Raw genomic sequence first — 22,654 nt, 5'->3', positions numbered from 1 at the left:
TGAACTATCATGCAGACCATTTCATGCTCATGACAGTAGAGTTGGCTTGTGTTATGCAGCCTAAAGCTGGAGGAAGGCGTTTGCTTTCTCTTATTCCACTTCATATAAGACAAATCAAGACTGTGGGCTAAGAGAGTGTAGCAAAGGAATGACTTACTAATTGAAAGGCTTGGACACCCACTTGGGAGAGAGGAGCTCTTGGTTCTCCTTTCTACCCTATTTCTGAGTTCATGTCATAATGTGTATCAAATACTCCTACTTATTTCTGCCAGAGTCACTGAATTTTTTTCTAGGTAAAACATTAATTAAAGTGGAGATAAAATGAACTGCTTAACCTTTCCCCATTCCTCCTCACCTCACCTTCGCTACTGTGCACTTGCGGGTCACCAGGTTCAGTTAAGTAAATGTATGAGTGGGTAGAAAGCAATGATTACATGTTTCTTAAGCTAGAACATGTTTAGATAGACTGTAACATAAGAAAGTAACCAGAGTAACAACATTAATGTTTTGTCTAAAGCTGGACTCTATGAGAAGTAGGTGAAAGTTGAAGCATTTTCTTGTGAAGCGGTATCCCACTGAAGTCTGTAAGACAGAATTACGTCTTCAAATGAACGGGAACAACATTCTATCCCTGATCGTATATACATTCTTTTGGCCTTTGGTATTGCATACCATTTTGATTAGCAAGTGATTTCACATCAATGCGTTCAGCATATAAGGGGTTTTGTTATATAGAGGTAACCTTGGTTGCGTGTTGTCTAAAGGTATTTAGATTTTGTAACATATAGCAAGTTCTTAAGGGAGGGAAATGCTTTTGGTTTTGTTCATTCATGGTTGATATTTTCCTTTTCTCATTGCAAGCAGCAGATGAAGGGACACAAATATACATATTCAGTAGTAAAACTGTCCAGGTCTGAGCTGTGACAAACAATAACAAAAGGTAGTGATCAGGGGCAGAAAACCCCCCAACCAGCAACAACCCACAACCTAGTAGAATATGCATCATGGTAGCACCATCTTTTAAATGAGAATTTAGTTGCCTTCTAGGGTAAGTTATAACTATGCTGAATTTTATCCCTTATGAATGATTGCTTTAGGCAGAATCCTCCCCATTGTGCAACATTATCCTAACTAACATTCCAGTATCATTTTGGTGCTCTGTGATAGGTTAAACCTTGTGGAAATGGCTCAAAGAAATGTTACCATTACTTTTCATCTGTTCATAAACTGGTGACAATTGATGAAATTGGAGGAAAGCCCAAACGATAGCATGCAATCCAGTCAGCAGTAAGAAAAGTAGAGGCAGAATGAGTAGCAGGATGTTTCTGGCATGTGTGTATGCTCTGATTCTGTGATGCGGGCTCTGACTACAGTAATATGCACAAGGGACAGTCAGAGGGATCAGTTACATTATGAACAACATTTTGCCTATGTCTTAGAATTTCATGTACTTTTTATCTGGTTCAGACCATGCTCTGTAGTCTGACAATGAGATTAGAGGTCTGTTCATAACTAACTTTGAAAGACAAAGATCTTGCAGGAAAGATGAGATCAGGAGTTGTATCTTTGCCATGATTTCTGGCAGTGTTTTGCAGAATTATTTTGCATATGAACTGTACCAACTCTCGTTTTCATACTTGTTTCAATGAGTCTGTAGTACATGTTGAAGCTGGCAAGGAAGTCAAGAAGGTGTATCAGAGGGCACTATCTTGTTACATGTAATTTTATGAACCACCACTTTGATTATTTATCTTAGTGGTGATGTGTCACAAAATAGAATAGTTGCTACAACCATGAGCAAAAAGATTTAGTCCTTGCTCCATAGTGCAGGATATTTGGAAAAAGAAAATTGTAAAAATAAAAGAAAATCCCCGAGTGTTCTAACTGCTCATGCTATTGGATAGAGAGGAGAAATACACCTCTACACCTCTGTTCTCCTTTACGTGAACCTTGGCCCAATAAATATATTTGCAATGCTTTCTGTGTTCAGCTTTGCAGGTGAAAAAAATTTACAGGGAACTAGCCAGAGAATCTGAGCAGATCTTGGGTTACCGAACAATTCAGAAGTGTTAGGACATAAACAGTTTTGCATACTCCTGTTCACAAAAACACAGGCCCAAGCAATGCGAGGCAGCAGCTCAAAAGTTATTTTAGGAAGTTAGTAGCAAATAAATATCACTCACGCACCTGAAAGTAGCAAATGGATGCCTGGGTTTACTGATTCAGCCCCAAGTGCCTACTGTGCCGTGGCTGGCTTGGCCACTCTGGGAAGTGCTACTGTGCCATGAGTGAGGCAGCAGGCGACATGAGTTCTGGCCTAACTGTTGCCAAGGGCCTGCCATATGACTTTATATTTGCTGATAGTTTTATTTCTCCTTCCAAAACAGGAAGAGGGGGAAACTGGACTTTCATCATGTTTTCTTCTCAGAATACTCTAGGTACAGTTTGTTATCCCAAAGTAAACTCTGCGAAACCTTGCTTGCCACTGGGGAGAGAGAGAGGATTCATTTGAACAGGCATAGTTTGTGCATGCATCTGGTGTATGGAACTTCGTCCTGCATTCGTAATAGAACTATGTGGCATAAGGGTTTTTTGCAAGTCGTAAGTATCATTTTTATGAAAACAGGTTAAATATGTTACTTGTTTTAAACCCCATTCTCTGGTTGATCCCTGGGAGAGAATGCAGCAATTCTTCCCCTTTGTTCATGCCATTCAGCTTTTGCCAGACATGAGGGAAACAGATTATGGCTTTTAAGAGCTAAGCTTTGGCTTTTCTGGAGGTCTGCATGAGAGGTGACATGTTGGTTGGATGCCTTGAGAACAAAAAAGTTTAGCTTAGAAGCACAGAAGCCTAAATAGGTTCAATATACAAGCTTCAGTCGTCATATAGCCAGCTACTTTTGTTCAGTTTAAGCCTAGCAAAAATAACACATACAAAACAGAAGCAAAAGAGGTCATGCAGCTTTTTGTACTTAAGTAAGTGCATTGGCCTAAATTAAATTAGTGCAACATTTTCTTTAATGCAAGCAATGGCTGCGTTAAATGCTGCTATCAGCTGGAGAAGGCAAATTGTCAGTATCAGTACCCTACAAGTGGCATAGCTTCCTTTATCAGTAATGTAGCAATGGAAGGATTTAGGATTAGCAGTTCCAGTTTCCTCCCACAATTGTTTTCTGTTACAGAGGATGGGGGTAAACCCAGACTGACCTTGTCCAGGTGGACCTGGGCCATTGTATGGTGAGAGGCTACAATAAGCAGTGTGACACTAATTAATTGGAAGGTGTTTATAAGAACTCCCTTCTCAAATTTAACTCTGAAGTTACCAGAATTCTACAAGTTCTTATCTGTTTGTTTACTATTAGTGTTCCTATTAGAGATCCTTGTTTTGTAAAACCACTTGTCCTGGAAGAACAGTCAATGGACCATTCTCCTAAGAGTTCTGGTTCTTCATTAGTAGTTTGAAAACAAGTCCATGCCTGAGCATCTTTGTATGTGCCATCGATCTTTCTTGCACAGGGTAATGTTAGGATAAAATAACATAACACAAGCCACAGAACTCTTCTGCACACTAGGGGAGCATGCATACTACTTAGCACACAGCCTCATCAGCTTTTCATACTGTTTCCAAAGGGCATTCAGTTTCTAGCATAACACTGGGCAATTCTGGTTTAAGTAAGTGGAACATGCACATTGAAGTCAGCCTGTAATTTCAAGTGCTGACAGTTCCAGCAGGGTTGTTGAGCTGCATTTATGCAGCCGCTGAAAGCAAGCGGTGATGTACAACATGCGCTGTTCTTGTGGTCTTCACTTGCCCTGACAGAGCAGAACTCACATTTTTCAAGGAAGCATTCTGTAGAGTTCTGAACAGCTGTTACACTGAGCTTTGTCTCCTGTTCTAAAAATAGAAACCATTAGAAACCAGTGCTGCAGTGCTTTTTTCTAACTGCTCCGTCCATTCTGTAGCCTGCAGCCATTGCTGAACTGCTAATAAAAAAGTGAAATCTAAGTTAGCCAGCAATTTTTCTTAAATTCAGAGAAAGTAGTTTAACAGCTCCTTTTGTTCAAGGCACATGATGCTGCATTTGGTGGGGAAAACCACATTCTCAGAAATATTTCTGCAGTATTATTTTATTTACTTTCGGCTTAGCGTAATGAATGCCTTATCTGGGGTGGCGTTTCCATTTTAGAAAGCTTAAGTGGACCATATACTTGTATTATAAAATAACTAGAAAAGACAGTTTGTGTGCATATAAGGTGTGCATTTGCTTAATCTTATCGTAAGGTGCGCATTTGCTTAACCTTAGCTGGTGCAAACAGTTTTCCAGTGTAAGATATGGGGGGGTTGTAGCTCATTTACATTCCCATAAGGCATATCCCAAGATTTCCTTAGCATGTGCAAAGGATGACAAATATCAGTACTTCATACAACTATATTTAATAAGTTATTACAGAAAAAAATAAAGTCCAAACTACAAAGTTTAAGCAGTTGTAAGCAATAGCAGCATTGAGCTCCATGTTTAGTCACAGTACTGCAGTTCCATACAAGCATTAGTCCAAGCCAAAAAGGAAGAAGCCTTGTTAGAATTACTAGCAAAAACAATCTAAGAGAACATGTAATAAAAGATACAGTACATTTAAAATTAGTTGAAAAACAAGTACAGAGATCTTAGCTGTGAATGCTCTAAAAGTTATGTCCATTATTTTGACAGTAAAATTACAAATATCTAATACTTTATACCCCAACAGAACTACGTCCAGGAAAAAAATAAAATAAAACAAACAAAAAAAAGCCCAAATCACCTCTTGTTAGCACCCTGGTTTTCTACTCACTGCTAAACGTTTGCTCCTGAAAATTTGAGTGTGTCAGAATTGTGTGACCAATGTGATTTCTGACCAGCTACCCATTTGGGGTATAGAGTAGTCACTAACATGAATATAAAATACTTTGTGGTATGATAGAACACTATAGCAGCAGAGATTAAGAAGTTTGTCTGGTTTAAAAAAAGAAAGGAAGGCAGGAAAAGAAAAAGGGGTTAGCTGACATCATACAAACTAGCATAAAAGCAACTACATACAAGCCAGGTTAAACAAAAGAGACATTTCTACAAATCTGTGACTAATCTTTCACTCATACCTTGCAAGTAGAGATGTCACAATACTGAAATAGTAACATGGGAGCTTTTCCCAGTTAAGCGCCTTTTTTTTTTCTTTTTTTTTTTCTTTTTTTTTTTTCAAACTACTCTAACAGATAGTGAAATTAGCAAAGTTATTTGCTAACTGCAGAGTTGCAATACAATTTGTTGTAGCCCATGCCTTGCTAGCAGGCTATAAAATACAAGCATGTAGGCAGAAATATAAGCATAAACTTTGTACCACTTAGCAGGAATTTTTTATTCCCTTTTCATTCCTTAATCTCCTTTGTTTGCAATTTGCGTACATTCCAACCAGTAGTACCTAATTTGAGTCTAAATTTTACTTCACTATTTGATCTAGTCTATACATTACTTACAGAACTGAACACACAGAGGATACACAATAGACCAACTCTGGACACATTTCTTTCCACAAGTTACAGATGAGCCAACTCTAACACTCTAGCATATGTTGGTCTAAAAGGTCATCAATAACTTGTTGAAGTAATTGTTTTGCCTAGAGAAAGTCACTGTATGCCCTGTTTACGCAACACCAGTCTTAGTCTGGATTGTTTCAGGTGCCAGAACAGAGAGTCGCTGGCTTCAGGAAGGGGTTTCAGTTGGCTGCATAGGGAAACAAAGGTGATGGAAATGTAGGTGAAGTGAAAGGTGTTTCCATACTGGCACACTTGGTGTTGCCAGCACAAAAGAAAAATAAAGGACAAAGACACAAGAGAGGCAGAGAAGAACTGAGAAAGACAAAGAAGCTGAACAGATGTTCAGACGTGGTGGCAATATGGGTTACTGCATTGCTACCAGGAAAATGGCCATATGTTATTTTGCATTAAGTGGGCAGCTACCAACACGATGTGGTAACTTCCTTAGAAAATGATGTGGGTACCTACAGTCTGCTCCATGCTGCCACCGATAAACATATGCAGGAAGGAAGCTGTGCAGGAAAGGGTCAATTCAATTAAATAAACAACACGGTGGCAAAATACAATGAAGAATATATATTTTAGGAGGTTCAATCTAAGACTATTGAAAAGAGAATCTATCATCGAGTTCATGACAAGAAAAGAAATGGAGCATTATGCTGAATGGGCAGGGTCAAAACCCCGTTGTCAATAGATTTAGTTCCTTATAACGGCAATAGTATTTCATCAACACTGGTGGTGTATAAATCTAGACAGCGAACTGGTACTGTGACATCCCTATTATCTCCCTAAATCATTTTGATAAAGGAAAAGGCTTTTCAAAATATCACGTTTTTTCTGCTTCATTCTGTCATTTTATTGCCCAATTCTTTGTTACAATTTTCCAATCACTTTACATAACCAACCATTTTCATCATTGCCACACTATTGTAAACCACATCAGCAAGTTAATACATAAAGCTTTGCATTTCAAAAAACTAGACACTTTAGTAACAATATTACAAAGATTTTAGCTTCAAAAATAACTGAAAATGAAAAAAATAAACTTTTAAAGAATTAGCATCATAAAATTAATTTATTCCAAGTAAAAATACAAAATAATATTAATGACATTGACCAGATATGAAAGTCTCTCCCAGAAACAACTATATTAATGGTTGAGAAAGCACTCCTTAAAGAAAATACGAAATAAAAATGAAAAATATGTAAATATGTTTAATTTTTTTCTTAGCAAAAAATCTTTCTAAAAATAACAATGAAAATTTGTCTCAGTACAAAGGCTACATTACTATTGAAAAAATACCAGCATGAAGAAAAGGTACATATTTGACAGTAGAAAAATGATTTTAGTGAATCACAATGTCTAAAGTCTGCAATGAAAATAAATCTGCAATAAAGATTTATGCCTTTTTTCTTTTCATTTTTCTTTTTTTTTTATACAAACAGTACAAACAGTATTGCACATAACAACAAATAGTCGAGGTTAGGTTAGCCTTCAAAAAAATCGACTAGTTCAAGTCTCACATCAGAAAAGGCCACAATAGGACCTGTTGTACCCAGGGGCTTCTTAGTCAAGTTGCAGTTCAGAACTCCGTATTTTAAAAAATAACTTTTTTTGAAGGACCCTCTTTTAATATAACATATTAACAACTTGGGGGCACATTCATTTACAAAAGAAAAGGGAGCATGTCATAATTTAATAAACTAAAAAAAGTTCTCTTTAAAAAAATACAAACAGAAGAACTCTCACAATTCTGGTCAGTCGTGCATAATCACACTTGATTATAAATATACAAATTAAGGGAAAATAGTTTTTCACCTTCTATTCACAACTTTCAGCACCAAATGGAGTTTGTGTTTACACCTGTTCTTTATGATGATTTCGTTTAGATTTAATCCAACATTATGGTATATTGTACATTTTCCAGCTTCTCTCTCTCTCTCTCTTTCTCTCTGGGGGTATTTTTCTACATGAAAGAGGGGGATTTCTTCAAAAAGGTTTACTTCTTTCACATAATTAGGTAGATTTCTGTAGGTTAGCTATGATCTTTAATATTACAGTTATAAAGCTCTAACTTCTTCATTTTCAAAAAAACTCAAATAAGCATGAAAAAAATAAAGTTACCCATCTGTTAAATCATTTTTCTTGCAGAATTAAATTAATATATATTTTTCTGAATAAACTTACTTAGAAAATATCATTTTCTTTCCTATATTTCAAAATTGAGGTATTGCAAAAGATCATGTCAGTCAGAAAGCATGCCTTTTTCTTAAAAAAAAATCATCAGCCGACTGTTGAAAACTGTCTAGATACAAAAAGTAGTGCATAACAAAATGTCTTGTACAGATGAAAAAAAACAACAGAAAAGACACCTGGGCTGGGAAAAGCAATATCACAAAACTGCCCAGAAGTAACTTCAAAAGGGATAATTATAATAAGCATTTTAAACCAGTAAAAAACTATTTTTTCTTTTTTTTTCTTTTTTTTTTTCCAAAAACAGAAAAAATCCTTTCAAAGCCAATACTTGCAACTAAACATTGGGAAAAACAAGTTCCTAAATTAGACACAAACAAGGACATCACAACAAACAAAACCCAGAACATATAAATCTACTATGCGGTGTCATATCCAGTCAGATTGTCCCCAGAACTGCAAAACCAAAGGAGGAAAAACAAGAAATAGTGTACACATTCTCACAATCATTAGTATACCAAGTGTGTTTGTAGTTTTATGCTATCTGCAGCCCCATAGTTCATGCTAAAAAAATGTCCACTGTGTTAGCAGGTCTTAATTGTGTTCAAGCTTCACAGGATATATCCAAGGATTAGAGAGAGAACGCCACATCCACAGAGCAGACATCTCATTGTTACTTTTATATGCAGACATTTCTTTAGCACCACTTTGTTTCCTAACTTTCTTAAATGTGCCTAGTTTATTAGTTTGACAGACTATCTAATCGGTAGTGTATGTACGCTAGCATGAGCTCTTTGGTTTTCTGGACAAGGTCTGCAGCTACATAAATGACGCAAGCATTAGGAGAGAGATTGTAACTAAGAGCTCATTTCTGTTTATGTACCTGTTATGAACTGTCAAAAATGTGTTAATGTTGGATACAGAGGCTTTAACAGTTAAGTTTGATCACAGTACTAGACATAATCACTTTACTATATAAAATAAATTGCACGATATATAACAGAGCACCGCAAAGTACTTCATCTACCATCCACAAATTTGTTTTAAGAATATCCTACAGCTAGTTTTATATTGGTTGTAATATAGGTCATTCTGTAATGGGCTGATCCTAATTTCAGAAGCATTACATTTACTGAGGCATGCCTTCCTCCAGTCAGTAATCAATTTTTTTTTGTTACTGAGTATTTTGTAGCCTACGTAGATTCATAATTTGTGCATTGTGGGCAGGTTTTATATTAGACATATATAAAATTTATTGCATGCAGCAACCTGATTAAGTAAACATGCAGTCAAAAAATATTGACCTTCCTTGGAAGCTTTTCTGTATGCTATACTGATCTCCTTTCAGCAGCCATCACTATTTTAATCACATATTCATTTTTTAATTGATACCCTAGCCTGAATAGAGTATTATGGTATTAGTAATACCATTTTAATAGCAGCAAAAGCTATTGCAGCATACATTTACATAACACTAAAAGACCTAACAAAAAAAGAAAACAACAAAAAAACCCCAACAAAACAAAAACAAAAACAACCCTCAGCAAAACAAAAGAAAAAAGTCTGATCCAGCTTATGAGGTATCATCCTTACAAGTCAAAATGGAGAGCAACTAAAGGCTTATTTTCTTTAAGGGTTATTACTATTCTAAATGACCCAAACTAATGATTGCTGAATATCTGTTTAAGTTTTTGCTACATCTGCCACCTACTTGTGAATATTACCTTTGGTAAGTCATCTGCTAGGGGCAAGTCTAAATTTCTGAAAATAAGTGCATGCTCCAGTTTAAAAATAAAAATAATTATAATAAAAAAATCTTCATCACATACACATCAACCCAGTGAAGGCTGATGAGAATGGCAGTCTACATAATGTCACTAGTGACAAGTCTTGTGTAGGAAATTAAGGTACCAAGCAGATGTTTGTGTGAATCAAAGTGCAAAATCAGTACAGTTACACTCTGCAGGTTTGTATTATACTGGACACTGAGTTCAGTAATGTGACTGTAAATAATAATAATAGTAATAAAAAGACCCATATCTTCATTAAAGTCGCGGACGAATGCACAGATTTCCAGAACACTAAGCCCTGAGGCAGCGCTCTCTTTTCACACAATTTTATCTACTCCAGTACTTGTTGCTGGGGGAGGCCTGGGGTTCAGCTCCAGCGGAATGGGACGTGGCGGGGCCGGTCACCTCCCTCCTTTACCAGTGGTTTGTGGAACTCACGCCCAGCACGAGAGTGTATGCTTGCCCAGCAGTATTCACAGTAATACTGCAAACAGGTAACATTGGCACAAAAGAATGGAGCAAATTTTCCACCACAGCGAGTGCCCTGGCATTCATCACACATCTGATCATCCAGCACGTATGGCTTCACTTCCACCTGCACCAGGAAAAAGAAGAAGAGTTGTCAGAAGATTACAAGAGTTTTGCCAAGTATGAAAAGAAGGAATGGTATTTTAATTCTTTTAACTCTGTTGAAGGTTTTCAACTGATGCTGGATTGACCCAAAGACTTTGGTAGTTAAATTTTCTTACCACTTTACTTGTCAGAAGACCTCAAGAAAGAAGGATGTGTTTTGGTAACCATTCAACATTTCTTGGAAAATTTAGGTATGCAAAAGTACTAAGATGGAAGTACAGTAAAAATAGCATCTCTAAAGATTTCGCTGCTGTCTAAGAAACCTCCAGGAATGTGAATACAGTTGTTACGGGGGCAGGGTGTGAGAGCAGCATTTAGGAAAGAAAAATTATAAAGAACAAAATTATACTTCTAAAGTTCAGATGTCTGGTGAGTTTTGGAGGCTTTTTCCAGAGAGGGTTTGGGGTTTTTTTTTTTCCTCCTTTTTTTTTTTTTGTGAACTGCACAATGTAGGACAAGACTAATAAATAAAGATTCAGTTTAAACAAGATTAAATGCACTTGTATTAAATACTCTGCCTTATGCTGGCAAAAATCCAACTGTGGCCTTACCACCAATTACAAATAGGCTGGAGAGCTGCTGACTTTTGTCCTACACTCAGTTGTAAACATCTTAGGACTGGAATTTTTCTAGTTTTTAAAGTGCTTGTGCCAAACCCAGCAGCATTCTGATGCTTGACTCGGCACTTGAAATAATACTGTTACAGAAGTTGACAACATATGAGTTCTCTCTTATGTGTCTGCTCCTAAGAATCGAGCCTACACATTCAAATTGAGCGTTTATTCATCGTGCTTTATTCATTATTCATCATTAGTTTATGCAGGTGTAATTCTTATGCTATTAAGGAAAACCAGAATGAGATATTAAGTTGAAAAACAAGAAACATATTATACAAAAAAGCGTTATGCTGAATTTTACTTCAGCATATCCTGATCACGTTTCAGTAAATATAACTCATTTGAAGTAACACTTCTAGAGAGAATTCTATTTCTTGCCTATAGAACAGCCAGAATCACTGACTCTTATTTTTCTTTTAAATTACAATGTACCACTAGTGCTGCACAGAACAAGTCTGAGTAACTGCCATTTTGCATATCAGATGCCATACCACTAAAATTAGAAGCATCACATAAAATAAGACAGCACCGTCTCAAATGAAATTGGAAGAAAGCAGGTCCAATGTCCAGCACATCTCTGGATCCCCACCTACTCACATTTCCAAAGCATGAGTTGCGAAGGTCTGAAATAGATTCTAACACCTTTTCTTGTTTTGGTTACTAGTGACATAATTGTAAGAAAGTATGCTGTACAGCTCAGGGATTTCAATCTACTGGATTTAAAAACTAGTATTTAAGGACTGATTAAGGGATTTCATACTTCTTCAAACTCACAGATAAACCTATTTTAAATACAGATAAAAGATAATTAAACAAACATAAATTATCAATCAGTAATTGGGAAAAGTACTGATGGATGGAAAAAACCTACCAGCTAGCGTCACTTGTGACTTTATCCTAAAGCTTAAAAAAACCCCTAAGTTTTTAAGCATGGCTGATATATAAATCTCAAAGGGTTCAACACTGTGATTAAGATTCCAAAATTAATCTTCTTAGTCTCTCTGTAATTTTTTTTCAGAATTCAACGGACAAGAAATACTTAAGAACAGCCTTGTCTTAGTTACAGTCACACCACAGAGTAGCACCATAAAACATAGTTTGAAGACTTAAAATTCAGAGACCTCACCTCATCTGACAAAAAGTTAGTTCAGATTTTTAAAGAGAAAGTAAAAATAGCTTGGACTTTACAGCTGTGTGATTTATATGTATACTGCACAAAACAGACAAACTCAATACCTGTCAAGATGACTTCTTAAGAAATTTCTATTAGATTAAGCAGAAAACAAGCCATCCCTATTGTAAAAATCCATAGCAGCAGTGCATGCTGTATGTTCTTTGAATAATTCTAAATGTGGAGTCCCCAGAAACATAGGTTGTTATTTATACAAGTAATTTATACAAGTAATCCAAAGGTGAAGACAGAAGGTCTAATGGAAAAAAATATCTTGGAAATTAAGGAGTGTTTTCTTTTAATGTCTTCAACTCAGATTTCAGTAAATAACTTCACTTAGTACTTGAAAAGCCCTTTAGAAACCAGGATTTCATACTGAACAATCCGTTTTCATTTCTTCCCCTTTTGCCTATCAAGCATCTCTGGGCATTTGGGTTTGGTTAAATAATTCTCAAGACTTTTGAGGTCAGCATTACCTATTATAGGTATGATAAAGCTGTGATTTAGGCACCTCAAGTCTAGATGTACACTGCCAAGAAAAAAAATGTTGCCTAATAATAGCAGAAGTGCCAGAAGCTATGTGAGTAGCCACTAAGTAAAAGCTGTTGATGAACAGTGAGCAAACATCCAAAGGAGAAGGAAAAAAGCTGGGAAATTCTACGGCATTTCATCTTCAGAATTCAAAACAAAACAAAGAACAAACGAGCTTACAACCAAATATTTTCTGGTTTTAGTGCTCAACAGTTATTTAAGATGTTTAAGGTTCATTTTTTCACTCTGCTTTAGCTGCTTAAATAAGCTTCTAAGTAATTAGCAAATGTCAGTCATCTGAAGAACAGAGGTTAGTGTTCTCCAACACAATATTAATGTAAGGATGTTTTTAATTTCTGTACAGTTTTATGAGTAACAGCCGTTCTGTTCCATGCTATTTTACTTACCCGTTTATCAATGTCATTATGTTGGAGCTGGACAAAGCGAGCGCTGATAGCAGCAATATAGCTCTGCTGATTGGAGAAAGCCACTCTGCCAGCACCTTTTGGATACTTCAGCTCTGGGTCTGTATCAATGCCAGCATAGCAGACACCTCCATATAAACGGTCCATAATCATTGCCAATTCAACTGCAAGAAGTCAAGTGTTAAATAGTATAGATTTAACATAAACAATAGTGTTTGCTTTGTTGCATTAAAAAAAGCACTGTTTGCCTTAGCTTACTTGTCTTCCAAAATCTAAAATAGCAAGTCCAAACACTGGTTCTAACAGATTGAATCAATCCTACACAAATTATAGTAAAATATAAAAGCAAAAAGCAGAATTTAGAACCTGGTACATTGCCCTAGCTACTAAGATTGAAAAGACACTAGGGAAGTGTTTTACATTTGCAACAAAATTTTCTGATACATCAGAAGTTATTGCACTTAAAGCAAGCCTGTAACTTAACTTAGTATTTTTGTAGAACATTAACTTGATGGTGGATCTTTTCAAATGGTTTGTTGCTTATTCCTGACACTTAAGGATAACTCCAAAGAAGTTATAAATATAATTCAGAAAATAAGACAGGCTGAGGAAATATACAGAAGGAAAGTTAAGGGAAAGACCTGAAGGAGGTGGAGAAGAGAGGCAGGTAAACTATGCAAAGATGTATGATCACCAAACCAAGTTCTCTGTAAAACTTGACAGGCAAACTAATTTGTCAGATGGATGAGGGAGAGACCCTCACAAATCAAAGACCTAGGACCTGTACAGGCTCTGCCAAGTCAGCCTTATGCCAATGTGTGAAAACACTTTCAGTAGCAAGTAAAAATTGAGCTATCCAAGATAAAATGAAAAAGATATACTAAATATATAAAACCTTGCAGTTCTCACAGAATTCTCACTAGTTCATTATATATAGAATAGAGACAATTTTTAAATAGAGATGTGTGTTTGTATAAATGTGTGTGTCACATTAAGGGAAGACCATATGCTCATTTGTCCATTTGCAACAAGCAAAAAATGTCTAACTCATTCTACCAAACCAGACAATACTCTTGCTTTAACCAGTAAGGCAGAACTATCAGTATAATGTAGTGACTAGTAGATTCTGCTTTCTAATAAGTTGGAATCATAACTTGGGTAATGATCTCAGAAAGTGACAGTATGGAATAAACATCAGGAACACTTAAACATCTATTAGTAGTTCCAGTAAGTTACTCTTGCCACTAGACAAAGACTAACACAGGATTTCAGGGCAAGGAAACCATGCAGTGTTCAGACATCTTAGGAAAAACTTCTGTGTCAGGTCTTTAAAGTTGCAAACAAGAAAAACTGGAAACAACTTGTCTGCTTTGGAGAAGTTAACTATTTAAAGACATCAGTTTTCAAATGTAATGCATTTCAAATGTAATCTATGACAGGCCAAATGACATACAGTTTTACAAAGGCTATAATTAGAAATGAGCTAATGTTTAATTGTTACTATTTACATAATTACTGTCTTACAATTATGCCTTATTTTAACATGGTGAGGAAAGTGAAGGCTGCCAAGAAACCTGGGCTGGGAGAAATCTTACTGACAGCAATGGCTGGGGGGCCCTGTGTGCAGCTTTCCAAAAGGATTTGACTTAGGAGAAATATCAAGTGAGTAACTGAAGTTCTAGTGGGGTAGAAAGTGGCTGCCAAAGGAAGAGGGCTACTGGGAAATCCTATCCAGAAGTCTTTCTTCCAGTGACTGAGGGGCCTTGTCTACTACAGCCCTGAAAAATGAGGATTAGATTTGAGAGGATGGAAAAGAGAAACCATGCAGCTGACTTGGAGTGAGGATGGAGAGGGACTACTAACAAAAGTGATGGCTGCCAAAAGATGGAGCTAGGAAAAATGTTTCAACTTGCTTCATGACCTTGTCATTGGCTCATCAAGGATGTAAGGGTTTAGGAAGAAAGAATGTTGGAAGCAGTGCTGAAAAGGGGCCTTCAAAACAAACTGGGGGCTGCCAGGACATCTGGGCTGGGATAAATCTTTCATCTGGCCAAAGGCTAAGGAGTCTTGTCTATGGCTCTGCAAATAGAAGTGAAGAAAAAGAGTTAAGGGTGAAGAGAAAAGAAACAGAAAAAGAACTACATCAGGAGTGGGTCTGGAAAGTGGTCTTCAGAAGAGTGGGGCCACCAAGAGGCAGGGGCTGGGAGAAATTTTTCTCTGGACAGTGGCTGAGAGGCTTTACCTATTGCTCCAAGGGAAAATTAGGGTTAGGGTTGAATAAAAGGGAAAGACAAATCATAAAGCTGCAGTTGGAATTGGGTTGGAATGGGGCTGGGAGAAGTTTGTCTTGTAGTCAAATGAAAGAGGAACTTGTCTGCATCTCAGCAAGCCGATCAGGTTTAGGATTAAGATGGTATATGTTACAAAAAACCAGCCAAGTTCTAGGATATTATGCAAACTCGGGGAAACTGTGTCTACGGGAAATCCTAACCAGTAACCTATCTACAAGATAAAAGTTGTTCACAGTTTGTATTTTGTAGACAGGAAGACTTAGAAAGTGATAAATTTTTGGAAAAGACATACACTATAGAACTTTTCTGCTTAGCTTGGAACTCCCTAATATATGCCCTTCTACTCACCAGCTCGGAGGGGCCGTGGAACTCCTCCAACAAAGATAGTTTTTCTTGGATCCAAAGGCTGAGACCCATCCATCACAAAGTCACTGTCACTTAGGTTCCAAGGTCGAATTTGCACCTGTATTAAGAATTGGTTTTAGTAGAGGAAGTTTTAGCAACTCCATTAAAATGAAGAAACAACTACCAAATCTTTCTATGATTAAAGATATAATTTTAACTTAGCAAAAGCAGTAAATTGGTGGTATAAGCACCAAAATTATTTGAGAACATAGGGTATCCAAAGCATTTGAAAGAAAATGGACAATTCATTTATCACCTCTAGAGGCCAGGCTTGAGTTAAATTTGATCACTGCAAACTCCTACCTTATTAATTCCCGGCCCCTAATCGCCATTATAATAAGAAATCTGTGAAAGGACTTTCAGAACATTTTACTGTGTATGTACAGTTGCAGTTTGGGCTTCTGGCTTTCCTAACATCACATACACTGATCCACAAATTTTAAAGCACTGGTAGAAGGGGAGATAAAATTAATTTCTGTGCTTGGATACAAAAGGAGGTTTTATAATGTGTGAATGCTCACCTCTGTTAAGCAGCAACACAGTTGATCAGATATGTTTAGATTACAGAGAAAAAATACTGTTCAGAAGTTATTTGGATAAAGCTGATCATGCATCCATTTTTTGATCCTAGAAGTCATACAAGCACACTCGTTGTGCTGTAATATTGAGTTGTTCATTCACCCGTACTAGCTTTGTAATAGTGTTTTTAAAAGGCAGCATTTTTTTATCTAATCGTATTTCTCTGTAGTTTTCATCTCACCTGATGTATTCATAGCCACACAAAAGACCAGCATTAAGGAGTGTTACAGATGTGAACAGCAGAAACAATACATTACCACGTGTCTTCTATTCTGCTATAGCTGTCTGCATTACTTGTTTTTACCCTGCAGTTTATATAAGCTAAATGAGACCTAAATTACAATTTGTTTAGCTATTGCATGCAGAAAAAAAACTAATTAAGAAAACTAATGATGTACAGGGGTATTTGAAGCTATCTGGATTTTATCTGGGGGACGGGGGGAGTCCCTTAATTTCACTGCATACAGCTTTCTTTTCTTTCAAATAATATAGAGGAAAAAATGATAAAATGATAATCCAACTGTTCTACAGCTAACATTCTAAAAGGATGTATATTCCTGTGAGATACCAGAAGTACCCAGTACAAAAGTTAATTGAACATGACATTTATCAGAGGGAAGCAAATGTTAAAACCATGTTACGCTGATACAGAAAGTCAAATCAATGTAACAGCAAGGACAGCAACAGGAAATGGACAAGTCAATTAACTATAAGTATTTCTTTATTTATTTATTAACTGAAAAGACTAACAACAACTGGGTTAGCAAGCAGCATAAGTGCCATGGCATGAGCTACTTACTGGTTTATCCTTGATTGTGGGACTTGACACACACAGGTAAAGTTTCCCATCTTCTTCCAGGCAGGCATCTATCAGAGCTTGTACAGAGCTTTCTTCTTGGAACAGCAGAAAGGCATAACCTTGGAAAAGATAAAGGCACAAGAAAGAAAAAGATCAGGTCAATTTATAAAGCATTTTTTAAATGAAGAAAGCACCAAGAATTGAATAAGACACACAAATTACAGATGACTGGTAAGGCTGTTACTTGTTTTCATAAATTAAATGCACTGAGTACCCACATGCAGGATTGATTTCAGAATGGAGACAAGCATGTTTGCAGCATAAAAGTGTGTTTATTTGATTAATTAAGCCTTTTGAGCAGTGAGAATATAAGCTAGTGAATAAGGGGTTCTTATTGTCCAGCAACTGTATCTGAGCTGCTTATCAGCAGTATCTGCTGGTATCAGTGATTACCATCTTAAAATGGAGGCACCAAGTTTCTGGTTACTCTATACAATGAATAAATATTAAAAGAAATGGTAAAAAAAGTGGACAGGTAAAAGGATAAATAGACTTCTATGCTTACATACTTAACTATGAAAAAAATGCTTACCTAAAAACAGTAAGCATGAGCAAAAAGAATGCATGTGTTGTGTTTTATTATCTGTTTTTTTTTATTTAAATATAAATAGCAACCAGTTCAAAAGAAAGAAAGAAGTACGTCCAGTAAAAATTGCTCTTAGTGACTCAGAATTTTGGGACTTTAAATTAGCCAGTAAAACTGTGTGTGGCATTCAGTGCTCTTCTGAATGCAGCTGGCAAGAAAGCTTGCTTCACTTTTACTTAATGTTGTTAAATTTGAATGAAGATTTGGCCCAAGCAGTCCATGTTTTTGCTACCTCAGAAGTGAAATTAATACAGCAAACTATGCTAAGCAGAGCCATCTAAAGACTGGCTGCTAGACTTGAATACAGCTGCCCGGTTAAGAGGGCTTTCTGTCGAGCATGCATTGATTGCTCTTTTGCTCCATAATCAGTACAACTCAGTTTTCTCACTGAATGTGAACATGTTGGTTTTGACCTTTAAAATTTGGCACTTGGGTGTCTTACAGGCTACCTCTTTTCAGAAAATCTGCAGCAATTAGAGGCAGCTGGAGTTTAAGCAGGGACTGCTAGACTTTCTTTGCTTAATAGACTTTCTCTGCCTAAGACTATTGACACAAACAGTTCCTACATGATGATACACATTATTTAAATTATGACAAATTTGACATACCTTTACACAGCCTATTTGCTATTATTAATGTAGTGACTTACCCTAATTTTGCAGAGTATTGAGTGAATACTACTATTTGACACGTCCTTTTTAGATAAATACTACAAAACTATAATTTATTAAAAAAAAGTTAAGATAAACACTGAAAAAGTGTTTTCCTCTGTTGTTATATACCAAGTTACCTCTCACCCTGCTATCTCTAGTCCTGTGTGACTTCTCAAAGAATATTAAATTCTATGCAGCTGCTTTCAGAGACAAGAAAAGGTCTGTGTTAACAACACAGGTATAGCCCAGAACACTACTAGAAAGGCTTACCCAAAAAACCACAATGGTTATATCATCACTCTTGCTAGCAAACAAAGAACCTGCATACCTAGAGCTGGAGTAAGTTAAAGATGCTAGTACCAATAAAAAGTGACTTTTTAAGTAAAAACATTGTTTTCCCCTTTAGCAGATATAAGTATCTTAAAACAGTCCCTAAAGATATAACACACTTCAACATTTTAGTTTTAGGTTTCACAAAACTAATTACGTTAATTGAGTATGAAAATAATTAGCTCACAGTCACTATTACTTTTAGCGTTATTTTATTTTCCATCCAGGCACTTGTTACTCCTCACTCCATACTGACCCTTCTGATTATATGCAATAACCAGACCAAAAAACTTTACACAAATTAAAGTATCTTTAGTTTAGCACTTCTTTCAGCCTTATAAAATACTCCAGTCTGAAAACTAGATACTTGGAAAAGACTGCCATGGCAACTACACCTCCATAACCAACCGATCACGCTTTATGGTTCAGCCCAATCCTTGCTTTGTATTTTATATACGTCTCGTAAGAATAATTCCCAGAAGACGTAGTGCAGATCATTCTAGTACTATGAAATTCAAGTAAGAGTATATGTACATTTATGCATACTTTAAAAGAATGTTTTACAATATATTTAAATGGATTTAAACATTTAGGATTTATCTTCCGACCAGACAGTAAGATTTGAACTCTAAAACCAGAATTTTGTCTATTTCAGACTTTCATAATCTTAAACCAGCAAAATACTGGAAATCTCTTTAGCATAAAGACAAAAAGAAAATTGGAAAACGTTTATTGTGGCTTAATGACTTAGCAAAAATCTGGGCAACAGCTTGGGATGATGCTTTCTTCTGTGAAGCTTTTTCACGTTTTTCTGGGTCATGGTAAGAGGTTACAGCTGTGGGAGTTGGGAGTTGACAGTCATTTGTGGGTACACTAAATGGTATGACTGTAATTTCCCAAACCAGTTAAAATTAACCAGATACTTGTTAATTTTCTCTGGCTGTTAGATTACAAGAGCAGTCCATGTTAGCAAGAATTCAAGTTTTCTAACCTGGGGCTAGTGCCTACCATAAAGTTTAATAAGTGAACACCTCCTCAATTCTCTAGACCTCAGCGGCTCTAACACGTTCTCCTGCCTGCTGTGGGGTCTGTGTGGTTCCTCTGAAGACACACAGGTAAGCAATTTACAGTAGCAGTCTTCAATTAATCTAGACAAGTAAGGAGGCTGGACTAGCATGACAATGATGTCCAGTATTAATTCAAAACCTGGTGACTGCACATATATTCCAATTATTCAACAACTTTTGATATCCAAAATTAACAAAGATTGCATTCAAATGAAAAATAAATAACAGAAGTCCAGGTAAGATAAGGATCATGTAGAAGCTGATATGGACATGAAAGATACCTGCCAAAGTTAAAGGTATTTTTACATCTTCTTGAAGCGCACAGGGATGCAAACCCCTCAAATTCAGAAAGGTACTCTGAACTCAGATTCTAGTGTAAAAAATGAAATTGGAAAATACCAAGGTCAAAACTGACATTGCATAAAGAATTCTCTCACACTAGATACAATTTAATAATGAAATAACTTTTTTGCACAAGAACAAAACTCCATTTTTCATATCTTCAGCCACAAATTAAAGAAAAAACAGCACACTAATCTGTAAGTTAACAGTAATTTACTTTTTTTTTCTGTCAGTTATGTTTAAATGCTATGTTTGGCTATAACTTTATAAAGCTCTAAGAATTCCTTCCTGAAGAGATTCTCAAAAACACCTACTTTAGCCATTATACCCTTTTCTACTGGTATTTCTGTTCCTATTTGTACTACACGTAATATGAAATGAGCCTAATCCCCAAAAAGCTTTACTGAAGCCAGTTCACTTCCAGCATTCAGAATGATCAATTGTAGGAGCATCTAGGTTCAAAACAAAGTTAATTCATGTTTAAATACAGTAGGTGAGGTAGAATTAATAAGCTGATCAGTTTCCAAAACAAAAATGTATTAATCCAAATAACTTCAATTAGTTAGCAGAGAGTTGCTTCAAATTCCTCAGCATTGTATGCTTCAGCACATTCTCCCCTCTGTGCATCACAGGTATCATATGACTTAAACCATACTTTCCTTTCCAAGAAGTGAAGATATTTTAATGAATTTTAAAACTTTAATCCTCTGCAGCAGCGTCTTGGTTGCATGCACTGGAAGTGTGGTGCAGACAAACTTCAGCTGTGATCCTTTCTTACCTGACCAGATGCTTTAAAGATTGGAGGGCTCAAAGGACTGGTCCTGATTTACACTCCACAAAGTAAAACAGGGGAGATAAATAAAGCCCCAGAAAACAGCAAGGTACCTGACAACAGCTGACTATTCTATACACACAGATATATGGCTGCTTGGCAGAGCAGAAGCAACGCAGCTCCCTCTCGGCTGTTGGTACAACACATCATGGCAGTGCTGACAGTAAACACTGCACTTGGAATTCACTGGAAAATGGCAACAACATACTTTGCTGTAAGAAAAGTCACCACATCTTTTTAAAAGGGTACAGCAGAGGGAAGGTGAGGAGAAGATTAATCTCCCTGTATTCTGAAGCACAGTGTAGGAGCTCCTCAACCTTGAGCTCAAGGATTCATTAGTTTATGGAAAGCAGTACACGAACTAAGCTCCTTTGTACACGTCTCATTCTGACATCTGAACAGTGACACAATTTCCATATGAAAGGATAATTTAGTCCAGTTGGTCTAATTTCACTTAACCTTGCTGAGAACAAACTGGAACATCAGGCATACGCACTGTATCCCACAAGCTTGAAGCAAGGTTGTCACTTGAAATTCAAGATACTCTCAGAACTACCATAAAATGTTGCCATAGTCTGGAAAGTGCATTTTTGCCAGTCTAAACTGTCTGGAAGATCTCCAATTCAATTAATATCAACTTAAGCCTACCTTCCCTAATGATGGGAACCTTTCTGTATTACTGAAAGCCTATTTTGCAAGAAGGCTTCAGTGACCTCTTAAAAACAACATGCTAGATGGAAAGTTTATTTAGGCACCTATCCTGCCTGTTCTTAGAATAGCAGAATCTTGATATTCATACTTTTATGTTAAAATCTGGCACGTTAGTACAAATTACAGACAATCATAGAATCATAGAATAGTTAGGATTGGAAAGGACCTTAAGATCATCTAGTTCCAACCCTCCTGCCACAGGCAGGGACATTTTTGAGTTTTGGCCATAAGAGCATCATGCATATGTTCTGCCCATTCCTCCTCAATGTAATTAAAGCAAAAACTACTTCTGAACCTTTATTAGGGCAGAATGTGTATTAACTCTACCAGGTAAGGGAGGAAATTAACTTATGGGCCTTGTAGACACCATTCAACTTAGCAAGCCATAGCTAATAGAATTTATCAGAGAAGATTATCTTCTTGTCTAGACCAAAATATTTCTCAAGAGTTAAAGATGACCCAACTTCATCCTCACCAGTGTTTCAGAGCATCCATGAATGTGAGTGAGGGAGGCAGAGAAAAAGAAAGAAGGTGATTAAAGAAAGGCTTTATTTTATTCTGCTAAACCTGGTAACACCTTCCTTGTACAGCTTCATCATTAGGCACAAAGTTTGGTGGTGTGAAATAAAATCATTGACTGTGTTCTATATCCCATGGGAGAAGGTAGGAAAGAAGTTGGATATACTAGAATTTCTACACTTCTTTCAGTTGAAGTGATTAATTACTAATGTTACAAGTGCTAAGGTTGTCTGAACAGTCTCCAGTTACTCAGTGATACAGGAGTATTGCAGAAAGGTGCTAATGGAGTAGCTGCACAGATCTCTCCCTTAATGAAGTCCAGAGTGGACTGAATTCAATTAGAAGTTCTTCTTAGAAGTTTCAGTTAATCTTTATATTAACTAAAGTTAATGCTCAGTTTATGCTCAACTTGTGAATACTAGAAGTAATTTTTAAGTTCTTTAAGATCTTGCATATGTACTGCTCTTCAGCAATATATAAATTGCTGTTGAAATACATCCACCATGAGCTGTCCCTTCTGGTACAAAGCCAGCATTTTGGCATTCAAATG

The 22,654-nt window shown here is 36.5% G+C and overlaps 1 protein-coding gene across 1 annotated transcript in view; it reads right to left on the bottom strand.

Annotated features, from left to right (window-relative positions):
* Positions 1-6,995: 6,995 nt before the first annotated feature.
* Positions 6,996-22,654, bottom strand: part of CPEB3 (cytoplasmic polyadenylation element binding protein 3) — an 83,237-nt gene continuing 67,578 nt past the window's right edge. Inside the window, exons 7-11 of the mRNA XM_010021406.1 lie at positions 17,005-17,123; positions 15,570-15,684; positions 12,913-13,094; positions 7,611-10,148; positions 6,996-7,062 (exon numbers count right to left, since the gene is read on the bottom strand). Of these exons, the coding sequence (XP_010019708.1) occupies positions 9,921-10,148; positions 12,913-13,094; positions 15,570-15,684; positions 17,005-17,123 (644 nt within the window). The 3' untranslated portion in view covers positions 6,996-7,062; positions 7,611-9,920. The remainder of the gene's footprint in view (positions 7,063-7,610; positions 10,149-12,912; positions 13,095-15,569; positions 15,685-17,004; positions 17,124-22,654) is intronic.

The sequence above is a fragment of the Nestor notabilis genome, unplaced genomic scaffold, assembly GCF_000696875.1.
Source record: "Nestor notabilis isolate BGI_N333 unplaced genomic scaffold, ASM69687v1 scaffold12389, whole genome shotgun sequence".
NCBI classification, from domain to species: Eukaryota; Metazoa; Chordata; class Aves; order Psittaciformes; family Psittacidae; genus Nestor; species Nestor notabilis.
The sequence above is the reverse complement of the archived record's forward strand: the minus strand, read 5'-3'. Positions and strand labels throughout refer to the sequence as shown.